Source organism: Haliotis asinina, chromosome 15 (genome assembly GCF_037392515.1).
Source record: "Haliotis asinina isolate JCU_RB_2024 chromosome 15, JCU_Hal_asi_v2, whole genome shotgun sequence".
NCBI classification, from domain to species: Eukaryota; Metazoa; Mollusca; class Gastropoda; order Lepetellida; family Haliotidae; genus Haliotis; species Haliotis asinina.
In genome coordinates, this window is record NC_090294.1 from 33,834,903 (window position 1) to 33,850,275 (window position 15,373).

At 38.6% G+C, this 15,373-nt stretch overlaps 1 protein-coding gene across 1 annotated transcript in view; it reads left to right on the forward strand.

The window, feature by feature from the left end:
- The window catches only part of LOC137266456 (uncharacterized), a 303,788-nt gene that overhangs the window by 140,045 nt on the left and 148,370 nt on the right, over positions 1 to 15,373 (forward strand). Inside the window, exons 86-99 of the mRNA XM_067801954.1 lie at positions 284 to 395; positions 3,605 to 3,768; positions 4,185 to 4,294; positions 6,452 to 6,613; positions 8,241 to 8,421; positions 8,522 to 8,712; positions 8,853 to 9,056; positions 9,285 to 9,399; positions 9,507 to 10,121; positions 10,219 to 10,439; positions 12,076 to 12,168; positions 13,367 to 13,593; positions 14,501 to 14,669; positions 14,858 to 14,934. Coding sequence (XP_067658055.1) covers positions 284 to 395; positions 3,605 to 3,768; positions 4,185 to 4,294; positions 6,452 to 6,613; positions 8,241 to 8,421; positions 8,522 to 8,712; positions 8,853 to 9,056; positions 9,285 to 9,399; positions 9,507 to 10,121; positions 10,219 to 10,439; positions 12,076 to 12,168; positions 13,367 to 13,593; positions 14,501 to 14,669; positions 14,858 to 14,934 — 2,641 coding nt within the window. The remainder of the gene's footprint in view (positions 1 to 283; positions 396 to 3,604; positions 3,769 to 4,184; positions 4,295 to 6,451; positions 6,614 to 8,240; positions 8,422 to 8,521; positions 8,713 to 8,852; positions 9,057 to 9,284; positions 9,400 to 9,506; positions 10,122 to 10,218; positions 10,440 to 12,075; positions 12,169 to 13,366; positions 13,594 to 14,500; positions 14,670 to 14,857; positions 14,935 to 15,373) is intronic.

Genomic DNA, 15,373 nt, shown 5'->3' on the forward strand with positions numbered 1-15,373 from the left:
TGGAAGGTGGGATATACAATAACATGGAAGGTGGGATAGACAATAACATGGAAGGTGGGATATACAATAACATGGAAGGTGGGATATACAATAACATGGAAGGTGGGATAGACAATAACATGGAAGGTGGGATAGACAATAACATGGAAGGTGGGATATACAATAACATGGAAGGTGGGATATATCTTACATTATGCTGTTTGGTGGCAATGGATTACAGTCATAATGATGAGGCATGAAGACATTTCGTTGTGTCATGGTGTTTAATATTCCATGATTCCAGGTCTGTGTGGTACCTTTGATGGCAACAAGGACAATGATCTGAAGATGAGCACTGGAGAGATCTTCACAGAAAATGTTAGACAACCAAAACGTTTTGCCCTCAGTTGGAGAAGGTTGGTTGATTAAATACTTGAGGCAAAACTGCTGAATTCCGTAAATATTTTGTCAAGGAAAGAAAATTATATCAGGCCTAAAATCTTGCGATGATCTTCATTTAAGATATATTCCAGCAGTAAAAAAAGGTTTTGCATTTCTTCTACTATATTAGGTGGTGTATATTGTTGAAAGAAACAATAACTTGCAGTTATGAGTGCTCATATTATTAATCACTGGACATTCCTTATTTACACCCTGCAAGTGAGTGAGTGAATTTAGTTTTATGCTGCACTTTGCATTATTCCAGCTACACGGTGACGATCTGTAAATACTTGAAGTCTGGACCAAACAATCCAGTGATCAACAGCATGAGCCTCAATCTATGTAAATGGAACATGATTATGTGTCAACCAAGCCAACGAGTCTGACCACCCGATCCTGTTAATTATTGGCTATTGAGGATCAATTCTAACCTGAATCATCATGGATTATATTTAGAGGCAGAAATCTTGTGTAGATAATTGCAAACAAAGAAACCAGAGATTACTTGTCAGAAGCAGGCATCCCATTGAGCACCTAATGTGCTCCACTTCTTACAGATTTGTTTCTTTAAGCATATGAAGCAGAATTTCTGCTCAGTGTGGCTAAATTAAAACAAGGTAAACTGATTTATTATCATTGAATAGCCATCAAGGATCCTCTTTTTGTGGACATGTGGACAGCATTTCATAATTTAATGCATCTGTGACAAAAAATATGTCAATATTTTCTTGAAACCATTTTTTCCAGAAAGTTTCATCTGGTAGGTCTCAAGATTGCATCAGTATTGTATACCAGTCATACACTATTTGAGAAGTGAGACATACAGTCTGGTGGAAACAGATTACTGATGTGTTTCTATTCTCCAATCTTCTTGAAAGTACTCTACAAGAAGCATCTTTCAAACCTGTTCTAGATTCAGTCAGTACACAAACCTTGCTCTTACTTCAATACTAGGAACTAGATGATCAACCTCGACCTCCAGCCCAGGATGAAAATATGCATGTTCTAATTCATCATGGCCCTGGGAAGAATCCCCATTCTCAGTCGCTGGACACCTTTACCAATTGCTTGCACTTTTATTCAGGGTATTCAGTGCATTTTGCATGGATTACAGAACCAAACATCAGTTCTGGTCTAAGTGTAGTCATGTCATCCATACTGGAACTTGACATCTTAATTCAACATCTAATCTGGCATGATGGCTATACCATCGTCTCTTCACTTGATGGACTGGATAATGTTGGTGTGGTGCATACCTCATCTGGAATCCCAGTGCAAGATCCACAAGCTCTTCAAGTGGAATAGGACTGGGTAGTTACCTGATGATACACCTGTAGCCTTAACTTTGTTTCGTTTTGGCAGAATAAGAATACTGACTGCTGAATCTTTATAGAAAGTTGACACAGACTTGGTTCTCCTGGCTCAGTTCTCCTGGTGGAATCCCTTTGACTAAGAGAAGACCAAGACTCCTCCCTATATCAAAACAGGATATATTGTATAGCAAGGTCTCTGATCCTCATTCTGGACTCATGAAGGAGACTAGAGTCTGATTACCATGGTGGCCTTTCCAAAGTTAGTGGCATTGTACTGCTCTGGGATAGCTGAGTCATAGTCAGTACAGAGGTTTGCCTTTGGTATAACCAGATATCATCTGTATTGGACAATCTCTCATTCTACTGTAACAGTGCACTGGAGCTTTATGTATGAGATCACTGTTGGCTCAAAAGTGCAATCTCTTGGCATATGGATTTAGTAACTTCTGTTTGGTTCTGTCATTGCTTAAAGAAATCATGTCGTTGCCAACTAGATTTGGTTAATGGCAAACTGTCCCAGTAACAACTGACTGTGGCCTCAACCCACTTGATCAGCAAAATACTGTTTATGTCGTGTTTGGCAGGCTATATGCAGGTTCATAAGTCATGAGAATTATGTCTTAGCCACTGGAAGTCACTCATAAATCTATCTCTGATTTTCTCTGCAGTAAAGTAGGTTCCTTCCAGAATCGGGTAGACCTCTGCTGTGACCTTGTACCAAACCCAGGTTTTGAATTTCATGTTTCAGTCATGTTAAATTTCAACCATTTCATAATGTAGGTTTTGAAATGGTTGTTTTTTACCTGATAAGAGATTTTGAATTATTTATGATTCAGACAACTTCGCCTTGCTTTTGCTGTTCATAAGATATCACATTATTGCAGATTTGCAATATATAGTGGTGATGACTGGTTTCGAAGCTGCAACCTTCTGCTCTCTAGTTTGGTGGTTTTATCCACTAAGCTATGAAGGGCTGCTGTGAAGAATGAGATTGTCAGTGTGAAGCAGGTGTTCCTCCCAAGATGGGTACAGTCCATGTGCAGGACATGCTTAGTGGTGCAGAGCATGTGCATTATATGTGCAAAGCAAGGCGTTGGCTGTCACTTGCATTAAAGTTGACACCGGGTGTTACATCATTTGCGGGCTGTTCCATCAATGTTGTTTTGCTCAGTACATGCACACAAAACATTTGCATTAATGGAAAATAATACGCATTTGTGTTTTACATTCATGACGGTACATAAGTCGGATAAAACACTCCTCCGTTTTAGTAGCAAACATAAAGAATTGGAGTCGGAAAAAACCCAAGGGGCAAAGGCAGATTTTACATTTGCTACCAAACCTGATGAGGAGTGTTTCATTCTCCACATACTAAGTGGATGCAGATATTACAGCAGTTTGGAAATGAACTACTTATATCTAGATGTACTTTAATTTATTTTTGAAACTCGGTCAGTAAATTTCCAGAATAATGCCTGTGAAATATTCTTGCAGTTATTGCTAGAACAATTACACACCAACTATGGCGTACATGTTAAAATTCTGGATTAATGGAAAAGACTTTGATGGGAATGTAGATGTTAACTATCCTCAGAAGATGTCCAAACTTGTCGATTCTGTATATTGTACTGATGGATGTATTAGTGTAGTTTTGCTGGTAAGAATCAGATTTGTTCAGTCAGACAATTGTTTTCATTGTCAATAATTCGATAATACCATAACGATTTTATCAGATGCAACCACATCTGGGATACTGATTGGCTTCACATACACAAAGTTTAATCTCAGCTGTTACGTTGATTGTGAGGAGGGTGTATTGTGTGATATTGTTTTGTGTGCACTAACACTAAACCTATTGCTCGTCTTGCCAGTACGGACTCTCTGTACGATGGCTACTGTGCTGAGGCTGGTGATGATGGCGCTCCGCTGCCAGAGTACTGTGACTGTGTGGAGGGTCAAAGTCCAGTGTGTGATTCAGGCAGGGACGTGTTCACATGTGGAGTGCACACCAAGAAGAGTAAGAAGATGAGTAGAGGTCAGTACTTCATCCAACTCAGTCAGGTCATAAGTTACTTAACATGATGCAAGAAGGCTCAAATTATACAGTATGTATGATTTGAACAATTAGTTTATTGGCGAAGGTGTTCCATCCACAAGTTTTGCATGTAACAATAAGAAGTCAGCAATGGAAAAACATAACAGTCTGTCCTTATCATCCTTTCAACATTGGGGAAATGTAACTGTGTGTGTATGTGAAAGGTTTTAAGGTTATATATATAGGATATAACAATATATAATGTGCCTATCATTGTGAACTACTCGTGCTGTTCTGCTGAAAGGAAACATTTCTTCCCCATATGTGTTTACACTACTCTTATGTCCTCTATGAACTAAAATGTTTCAGATATTCCGGAAAATATATTTTGAGTATGTTGCCCCTGTATTGTGCAGGTGAGGATGTGACAGACTTCTTCATCCGTCAGTCACAAGTCCCCCTCAAGTGTATCCAGAAGGGAGCTGTTAACATCACTTTTGAGTTTGACCTGGATTATGAACAGACGGTATGATCTGTTCACACACTGATGTTGTCATTTAACTTTAATTTGTGTTATAGCTTGACATTCATTAGGCTAAGGCATAAATTTTAAGTCTATGGATTAGATTTGTTTGGCAAGAAGAGATGGTTTAAAAAGATGAAACATTAGTTTTAGGTGTGTTTTTATGTAGGCTTAGAATTAAGTGTCAACAAGACTGTCATTCTGAGCTTTCTGAAATAGGAAAAGAAATGTTTTGGTTTTTTTCACATTTATATCTACAGTTTATGTAGATAATGTGTGAAAGTGTAGTTCGGCCTAACTACAGCCTCAGTGGGAGTAAGGTAAGAAAAGTAGATAAAGACTTTACTCATGAAAGTTTAGTGCATAAATGAGCAATGCAGTCCTACTGGTAAACACATATAAGATGATCCACGACCTGACAAATGACCCCAATTTGCATACTTGGGAACGCCCAACAGAACGATCCTCTTGAAACAAGAGGGAGACAGGTTGTCTGATAAATATAGAGAAGTTCATTTTGCCCGTGCGTTTCACGCATGAATTGTTATAGCACACTTGATTTTAGAACAGGTACAATCCCAACGAATTGAATCAACACAATATACGGAGCAAATATGTTTAGGACCACCGATCCATTTCACGAAGCAAATGACATTTTCCTGGGTTTTTTTTAACAGAATTGTTGAATATCTAAAATACTTGTCAATGCCCCAATCATCTATTTGTCTTCGTCTTAACTAAAGGTTAGCACGGAATATCAGTATTTTATGCCTGGAATTGCAGTCTTATCATTCGAAGGAATATGCAGTGTTGATTTCATGTCAAGGTTAGCATGTATTGCACGTGCATAATTGTCAAGCTACCTGTAGCAGCCAAGTGTACTGGTCCAATTCGTTGTACCGCCTCTCTTGTCACAAATGCGTTTAGTGCGCAGGATCATCTAATATGTGTCTAGAACTTATTTCCAAAGCAGCTTATTTGCAAACAGACCATGGCTTAATGCAAATTTGTATGCAATGCCATTATATTGGAAAGGACATTTTCAAATTATACTTAGCTTAATTATGTACAATAACTGATGTAAAATTAATAACTGTAATATTTAAATGATTAAGGATTTAGCTACCATGGAGTATCACTATCACTAAACAGAGAAACAGATGTAAGGGGTCATCTCTAAGGCAAAACCATCATGGCTGTTGGAGCTGGGTTCAGACTGGGGGATAATAATATCAGCTGAGATACCATAATCCTTAAGGGGAATAAAACTGAGAAAGCAAACTGCATGTCATAACAAATTACAAATAATATCCAGTCCTGTTGATCTTTGGGTGGTCATGCTCACCTATATATTTTGAGACATTTAATATGATGGCTGATTTAAACTTTTCTATGGGTAGCATACTCTTTCACATATCTTAACATAAACTTTATGAAAGAAAGATGTTAATCAATAGATGAGACATATTCAACAGACAAGAAAAGGTCTAACATATCTTTGAGATGACCCCTTGTGCCTGCAGGCAGCACATGCATTTCATGCCAGGTGAGTTGACATTCCATCAAACTGGAGTTGATGTGCATTCTAAGTATTCTTACTGCATTCTAACTCCATTCTAAATATTTTTACTGCATTCTAAGTATTTGGAACACTTCAGCTGCATTATCCTTCAAATGTATCGGAAAATTTCGATTGAAGTTGGCATATAGTTGGAATGTACCTCAAATGCACCTCAAATACAGTGACAATGTCCTGAATGCTCTTCAAATGAGCCTTGACTTCATCAGAACACTGAAGAGTTTGCATGAAAACATGGCCACCTGTCACAGAAACATCAGATAGCATTTGGGAGTGGTATTCTTACAAAGCTTGAAATATTGTCTATTTTGAAATTCTCACCTGAATTCGATTCGAATTTTGGAAACATTTTTTTTCTGGCCGATTGTCCTAGTGTGAGTGAACCTGAAGTTTCAACGATTCAGAATAACAGCTTAAAAACATCACTTCTTCCTCATTTGTAAAAAAAGTATTGAGATTTTTGTACATTCCTTTACAACTTTATGAATATCCAGTAATCCAGTAGGGAATTGTTTTGACAGGGCCCAGCTGGCTTCATATCTGCATGGCTGTATTTATAAACGGAATGTTTGTTTTTGTAGGACCTTCCATGGCCAACAGCCACTAATATAACACAGACTGAAGCATATGAGATCTGTTCCACACACATCCTGGCATCTAGGGTAGCTGCACTCTGCCAGAATATCCCCTTCATTGTCATTGATTTCAACGAGACAGTGGAATTTTGCATGGAGGATATACAGGTGAGATTCTTCAACATGCAGTACACCTCTGTGCACACTAACTGCTTCCCAGGGCAATGCTTGGGCAACCTTGGGAAATGTCTCCATTGCAACACCTTCAATTGTTCAAAATTGTTTGCTTTCATCACTAAATGTCTCAGAAAGTTACTTTGAAAATGTGTTCAATTTTACAGAAGATATGCCTCTACAGTTAAATGTGTATTTATGCAACATTGACTAAAGCAAGTATTTGGGAAACAAAATACTGATCTTGTAGCTAAGGAAAGCTACTGAACACCATTATATCACAGTACACAATTATCAATCGATATCTGAATCATTGAACAAAAGCAACTGAAGTAACTGGTTACCTACATTTAGCATAACATAGTTGTTGCAAGTCACTGAAGGGAAGCAGTTGGCACTGTGAGACGTGACACAATCTTAGATCAATCATGACTCCCATCAGGATCTTCCCTGTGGACAAGATGGAGCTAGTCATCACCCATATATTCTAGAAACACACAAACCAACATGTAGTAGTTTATAGATTCTGTTACCGCTAGGCAGATTGTTAGGTCCAGTGTGTATACTGCAGTATTGCACATGGTCTGAAAATAGTTTGTGCAGCGAAAAAAAAGTATGTTAAAACAATACTGACAAATACTAAACTACAAACATGTAACCACAAGAGATTGTGGCAGTCAGACACATCAACATATTGAATGAAAGTGGTCATAAATTGTTGTGCCATGGAAATTATAGGTTGTCCTTTGTCTGTCATCACAATTAAACAGCAAGTGAAAACATTCCACCATGGACAGGAGCTCAACACCAAATCATCTGGACACTGCCAACTTGGGTGTTATAGCCGGGGTTTTCAATGTATTGCCAAGCACCATTTGTATGGGTTCATGATATGCCTGATAGACTCACCATGGCCACCCCTATGGCAGTACCAGGATTGTGGAGGCTGTCTAGGACAAAGAGTAGGAACCCTATAGCAATGGAGTCACGTTTGGTTCAGTGGTTTGTTTCCAAGAAGATGTTATGTTTTGTGAGTGAGTGAGTTTAGTTTTAGCAATATTCCGGCAATGTCATAGTGGAACATACAAGAAACGGGCTTCACACACAATGTACTCGTGTGTCATGTTTACAGACAAAAGGGGGAAATGTTATGTTCAGAACTGCATAAAGGAAGTGGGCACGTTTGGTGACAGAAGCGTAATGATGTGGGATAACAACAGAGCACACATCATCTGCCACAGGTTCTGCAGGAATAGTGGGTGAATACTCCCAAGACAGTTATTTGTAATCTGATTGATTCCAGAGGTGATCATGCCAGACAGATCTAGACTGTCATGGGGACTATGAAATATGTTAAGAACAGTTGATCTTGACATTATTTTGTTTCACATGTGCAAGGATGAACCCCTGTTAGTGGCAATGCCACTTGTCAAAATTCGAAATATTTATTATGAACTGTGGATAATTCTTGGAGTATACATCTGAAAACCACTTTTGCATTTCATCATTTCAGCACTAAAAAAATAATGCCTTTCAAAATAATCATGTCTGCCAACCATTTTCAGTGAGAGTATGTGGTAGAAGTGTGGTGTTAATGTGAGCTCTTTTCCAAACAATTCAGATCACAGGAGACACTCAGTGGCAGGTGACAGCTCTTAGTAACTTCATTGCTCAGTGTCAAACAGAAATCACAACCAGGGTAGAACTGATGGTAGAAGTTGGAAACCAGTTGGTGCCCATACCAGAGGTGGAGGGCATCATCTGTATCAACAGCTGCAGTGGCAATGGCAACTGTACACAAGGTACGTTGAAGATGGAGAGGAAGTTTCTTAAGGATTTAAAATTCTCATAAATTCTATGATCTTTTATGCATCAAAAATAATTATCGATTTCTCTATGCAGGTGAGTGCCAGTGCTATGATGACTGGCTTGGTGATGACTGCTCCATCAATGCTACTCAGCCTCCATCTGTTGATGAAATACAAGGAAACATTTGTGACTCCCAAACTTCCACAAGCTGCACCAGCATCACACTTGTTGGAGAAAATTTTGCTGATGTTGACACTCTTATTTGCACAATTGAGGAAATACAGGTAGGAATATTTGAAAAACAAAACTAGTTGGCTGATATCAACTGATGCATTTTGTATAGTTTTATGTGTAGACAAGGACTGCAGTGTTCTGATCAGTGCAGTGTTTATGTATTGTCATTGATGTTGATATCATCTTCCAGCTGAACTGTTCAATGGATGGCAACAGTACTTACACAGTGCCAGCAGTGTATGTCAGCAACGAACTTGTAATGTGTACTCTCAACAAGACATCCAGTGCTAGGATCACCATTAGCAATGATGGGAAGCTTTTCAGTGAGCCTGTCACTTATGTTGCGATCAACTCCAACTGTGAAAGTTACAATGGTGATAGCTGTGTGTCTAGGGTGAGTAGTTGACAGTTTATAATAATTGACATGTTAATTTCTACTTCTACATCAAACAGAAAGTTGCACAAATTTAGTGAAGATAGCTTACACAAAAATGACTGTCTACAACTTTCAGCAAAAGCCAGCAATATTGTCTGTCTATAAATTTAGGGGGACATTTATTCATTATTTGACATAAGGGTGTAGGTGTAGAAATTCACGCAGTACATGTGTTTCATTTTGCAGACAGATATATGCAACATCAATGGAGTGTGTTATGAGTGTGGTGATGTGTTCCAAGATGACCCCAGACGATACTGCCAGTCTACTATCAACACCACTAGCTGGACTGAACTAACCAGTAAGGAATGCTTAACTGTTTGCTCGAACTTAAATAATAGAAAACATAAAATGTTAATTTGTTGCAAACGTGAATAACATTTGCATGTATTTCTCTTTGTTTTTCAGGTGAGAGTGTTACTGTAGTGAGGTACAAGTTTGAGTCACTGGCTGGGTTTGCTACAACGGGTACACCATTACTGGTTAATGGACATGTTGGTGGAATGGCTGTGGAATTGAATGAGGCAACTGTTTCATTCCCTGACTATAACTCAACCAAATATTCAATTTTATCTGCCCCTGGAGAATGTTCTATTGGCTTCACCATCAAGTTTGATGTTCAGTACAAATCGTTTTGTGAGAACATGTATGTGTTGACAACAGGGGGAGACAAGCCTGATTCCACTGGTGTGGCAGTGTATTACCAGCGCCGAGCTGTTTACTTTACAGTCAGCACACCAGACAAACAATGGGTGGTGTTGGTGCCACGCCCACAACTCCAAGTCTTCTACACATATCAATTCAGCTTTTCAGCAGTTACTGGTATTGATGTGAATGTTGATAACAAGTCTTACAAGGCCAGAACATTCTACAGACGTACAGTTCCTGGAGAAAGAAAGAGTGCCCTGAAGATTGGGGGTCCTATTGATGTTGCTGATGGGTGCTATGGAAATATCACTTTTGGTGGATTTGAAATTTATCAAGCTCCAACATTTGTGCTTGATGTTTTGGATATTGTCACAGGTGAGCAGACATTTTGGTAAGAAATATAAAGTATATTTTACTACATGTTTGTATTTCATGTTGAATTCTTAACCTTCTTTCATGGTTAACATTCCAGAACTGCCATCCCTAGAAGAATCTCCAGAGCTAACAGTATCTGATATGAATGACACTGCCATATTCAAGTGCAACTTCAAGCGCCTTCTGAGGGGTGATGCAGCATATCGTGTACAGTGGGTGGTGAATGGATCAACTGTTGCTACTGAAGACATAGAGGATGATATGTCCTATGGAGTGTTCAGAGAGGAGCAACACGTGGAATGGGCATATGGTGTTCAGGTATGATTTCAGATGCGTGAACAAGGATGGATAATATGCTCAGTTACTGGCTTGAGACAAGATTGTGGGTATGATGTTAAGATATGTGGTCAGGCCATGGGTGGGTATGATGATAAGGTATATGGTCATGTCATGGGTGAGTATGACGTTAAGGTATATGGTCAGGCCATGGGTGAGTATGACTTTAAGGTATGCAGTGAGAATATGTGTGGATATGATGTTAAGGTATAATATATATGGTCAGATAATGAGTGGGTATGATGTTAAGGTATATGGTCAGATCATGAGTGGGTATGATGATAAGGTATATGGTCAGATCATGAGTGGGTATGATGTTAAGGTATATGGTCAGATCATGAGTGGGTATGATGTTAAGGTATATGGTCAGATCATGAGTGGGTATGATGATAAGGTATATGGTCAGATAATGAGTGGGTATGATGATAAGGTATATGGTCAGATCATGAGTGGGTATGATGATAAGGTATATGGTCAGATCATGAGTTGGTATGATGATAAGGTATATGGTCAGATCATGAGTGGGTATGATGATAAGGTATATGGTCAGATCATGAGTTGGTATGATGATAAGGTATATGGTCAGATCATGAGTGGGTATGATGATAAGGTATATGGTCAGATCATGAGTGGGTATGATGATAAGGTATATGGTCAGATAATGAGTGGGTATGATGATAAGGTATATGGTCAGATCATGAGTGGGTATGATGATAAGGTATATGGTCAGATCATGAGTTGGTATGATGATAAGGTATATGGTCAGATCATGAGTGGGTATGATGATAAGGTATATGGTCAGATAATGAGTGGGTATGATGATAAGGTATATGGTCAGATCATGAGTGGGTATGATGATAAGGTATATGGTCAGATCATGAGTTGGTATGATGATAAGGTATATGGTCAGATCATGAGTGGGTATGATGATAAGGTATATGGTCAGATCATGAGTGGGTATGATGTTAAGGTATATGGTCAGGTCATGAGTGAGTATGATGTTAAGGTATGTGGTCAGATCATGAGTGAGTATGATGTTAAAGTATACAGTCAGAATATGTGTGGATATGATTGTATACTTCAGCCAAGCTGTTTGAATATTGCATCTTGCTGTCATTTTCCTGTAGATATTGTCTTAGTAAAGTCCCTGTGATGTAATTCCCCTTGTTAATGTTTACAGGGACTACATTTGAACATTTTGTTGAAACATATTTATTGGAAAGAGAGTCAAATGTTTTCATATCCATCGCTAGATTTTGCTGATGACACAAGAAAAGCAAATTTAGAGTTATCTCCCTTCCATTGATTTCCATTTTGCAAAACATCGATAATTTCTGTGTATTTAATGTTATTGGAGATAAAAGAGTAACCACCATGAAGTACTGAATGAGTTGCTATCGTCAGCAGGGTGTATTGCAATACACCTTACTCATACACATGGTACATTGAAAATAATAGAGAATAGAGGAACAGTCAGACAGCGACATATTTGTGTGAGGTAAGATAAATATATATGATGTTCTGTTTTTGGGATTTCTTCTTAAAGCTGTTCACATATCTCGAGTGATGGTTAGGACTTAATGTAATTAAATGATGTAATATGATTTGTTTGTTTCAGATTGAGTGTCTGGTATCCGTGTGTTATTCATTTGATTGTAATAATACTGAAGGCCCAAGACAGAGGAGCAACATAATTTCACTCGGACTTCATGTAGGTTTTCACTGCTTGCCTTGAGGGAGTGAGATTATGTACTGGTTGTGTGAGTGTGTTTGTATGTGAGATATAAACCGTAATCTATCTATAAGAGAAGAACAACTTGTCAACCTTCATTGACAAGAGATTCCCTTTAAAGGAAGGGAGGTAACTCTGCATAATCTGCCTGACTACAGATACATCAGTTGAAAATGAACATATTTAAATGGGCACTGAATGAATCTGTAAGTTGTAACTGCGTATAGAAATAGGTAGTGATGGTGTATGTAAGTTGAAGCAGTACATCTAACATTCTATGTCAACATAGTCTCAGTATTATTCATTACACACATTCTATATTGAGTATAACAAACTCTAGCAGTAGATCGAATCAAGTAACCTTGAGATTGACCAATCAGAATACAGATTTCCAAATCGTGAATGTTGACATTAGCATATACCTTTTGAACTTTTGCCTCGAAAGGCAAACGACTCTGAATGATATTTCCTGTACAATCGCATCCAGGTGATACACATTTCGCATTTGATTGGATGGTCATAGGTTACTCAAGGGTTATCTATTGTGACCTTTTACAATGGCTTGTTAGAGGTGTGGGAATGTAGGGAATAATACTGAAACTAAGTTTACTTTGCATGTCTAGAAATAGATAATGGTGCAGTGTTAGATTTGGGTGAAATTTTGAGTAAGTCCAAATTGATGAAAATAATGTTTCTGGACCCCCTCCAATGTTAAATAGATGGGCGGATGTAAAATAGAGGGGGTCCTAACTGAATTTGATGAGTCAAAACACTCCCAAAACCCTCTCTTAAGCCAACACTGATAGTGTGTGTGAAGTCATTCTGAAGATAACAACAAATCTCTTTCCCTCTCAACAACTCATACACATTGTATTATGTCAACAACTGCAAGATTTGCAACTCAATTTTACAGGTAAAAAGTAAGCTGGTTTTCAGCAAATTGTGGGTCACAGGATCACAGAGGGATGCACATACTTCCCAGTCTTCATCATATATGTTTTTGTCATAGTCAGACTGTGTCAAGTGTAGATCTGGTACAAGATTTGTTTTGCATATTCTGTTATTAATGTTAATAGGGCTAGGCATTGCAAATGGGAAAAAATACAGGATTTCTAGCACAAATGCAACAGAGATAGCACCCATAAAGTATTAACATAGGCTTCTATTGTATGTTAAGGTTAAGGAAAGTAAAGTGATGGTTTCTGAGGGATCATCGGAGACATTCATCACTATCATCATGACAGTCCCACCCCACCTTCTGTGTCCTGTTGACAAGCGTTGGAACGTGACAACAGTGACAACCTCTGCTTTCTTCCATGGTCTAACTGGTGCACAGACCACCTGCCCTAATGGTAACACCTTGGTCCAGGCAGTCATTGGGAGTGTCAGTGGAGATGATTCCAAGTGAGTGATGGAATTACTACAGAAAGTTACAGCAGTTTGTTGATGTAGATCATTATCATGAAACCACATGGCAGACCTGCTTACACATCAGACCCTGTGATCTGTTTACACAGCACATCCTGAGACCTGCTTACACATCAGACCCTGTGACCTGTTTACACAGTACATCCTGAGACCAGCTTATACATCACATCCTGAGACCAGCTTACACATCAGACCCTGTGACCTGTTTACACAGCACATCCTGAGACCTGCTAAAACAACACATCCTGAGGCCTGCTTACACTGCACATCCTGATACTTGCTTACCCAGCACATCCTGAAACCAGTTTACACATCACATCCTGAGACCTGCTTACACATGAAGTCCCTAGAACAGCTTACACAGTACATCCTGAGACCTGTTTATGGAGCACATCCTGAGACCTGCTTACACATGAAATCCTGAGAACAGTTTACACATTACATCCTGAGACCTGCTTTAACAGCACATCGTAAGACCTGCTTTAACAGTACATCATGAGACCTGCTTATACAAAAGATCCCAAGAACTTTAGATTGCTACACATTTTATTCCCAAAGCAAATTTCTATGCTGAGTAACATCCATTCTTTTAAATAATCTGATGAAACATCCTTGGTTAAGTGTGAAATGTTAAAAAAATGCAAACCCACACATAATTTAACAAGGATGAAATTATTAATGTGCTATGCCTATGATGATAGACATATCTGTATGTGATACAACTGTACCAGCATTGCTAAGCTATAGTACTGGTATAATAACATTGTCACATTATTATGTGTTCCCCATTCACATATGCATAAATTGGTCAACTATGATTACTTACAAGGAAGGGTTTATTTCCACACTCATTCCCCATACTAACTGCTGTTTTGTCTGCTAGATGTGGAGCTACAGTCCAGGCCAGTACATGGAACAAACCCCTCCTCCTACCTGTCCGTGCCACAGTGGACAGTGTTCGAGATGGAGATGCGGTCGGTCAACTGCTGGTCAGTGCAACTGTAAACTGTGGGGCAGAGTTGTCCTATACAGAACAGCTCTCAGAGATCAAGGTATGTTCTCATTGCTACATTCCATTCATAGGCAGATCAGTGAAAATATCTTTCATTTTATGATGTGAACCTTTACTAGTATCTACTGATTTTTCAGCCTGTTTTGTAAGAAGTAGCGATGGTATGTGTAAAAAGCATGTGCATGTATTAGTTGTTTTCAAACAAGCATCTGTTCTGTGGTGCTGTAGGTGCATGTTGAAGACAAAGATGAGATGAAGCTCTGTGAATCTGTCAATGACCCCCACATAAAGACATTTGACAGGAAGTAAGTCAATGTTTCAGTTCTCTTTATATTAGACACTTATCGTGTGGCCATATGGACTTTCTAGAGCAATGGTAGTCTGTGTAACCTTGCAAGTTCATAACTGATTTTGTCAGTAGATTCAACTTTTGTTTCACATCTGTACAATGTCTTGGTGACAATTTGTTACCTCAAAACATGTTACAAACTGTAACTAATTTATGTCAAATGGCCAGGTTAGTATGCAGGTGATTTACTCATGCAATGCCTTAAGATACAGACTAGTTTCATTGGAAAACATGTAGTCAGTTTGGTAAGACATCATATTTGTAACATCACCTGTGTTTGCAGCACTTAGTGTTTAGCAATCGATTTGATGGTGTTTTATGTGAGTTGCATGAAGAGAGAATGATTTGTAGGACCTTTCATAGAAGACTCAGTGTGACTACTGATGACTGTTGAG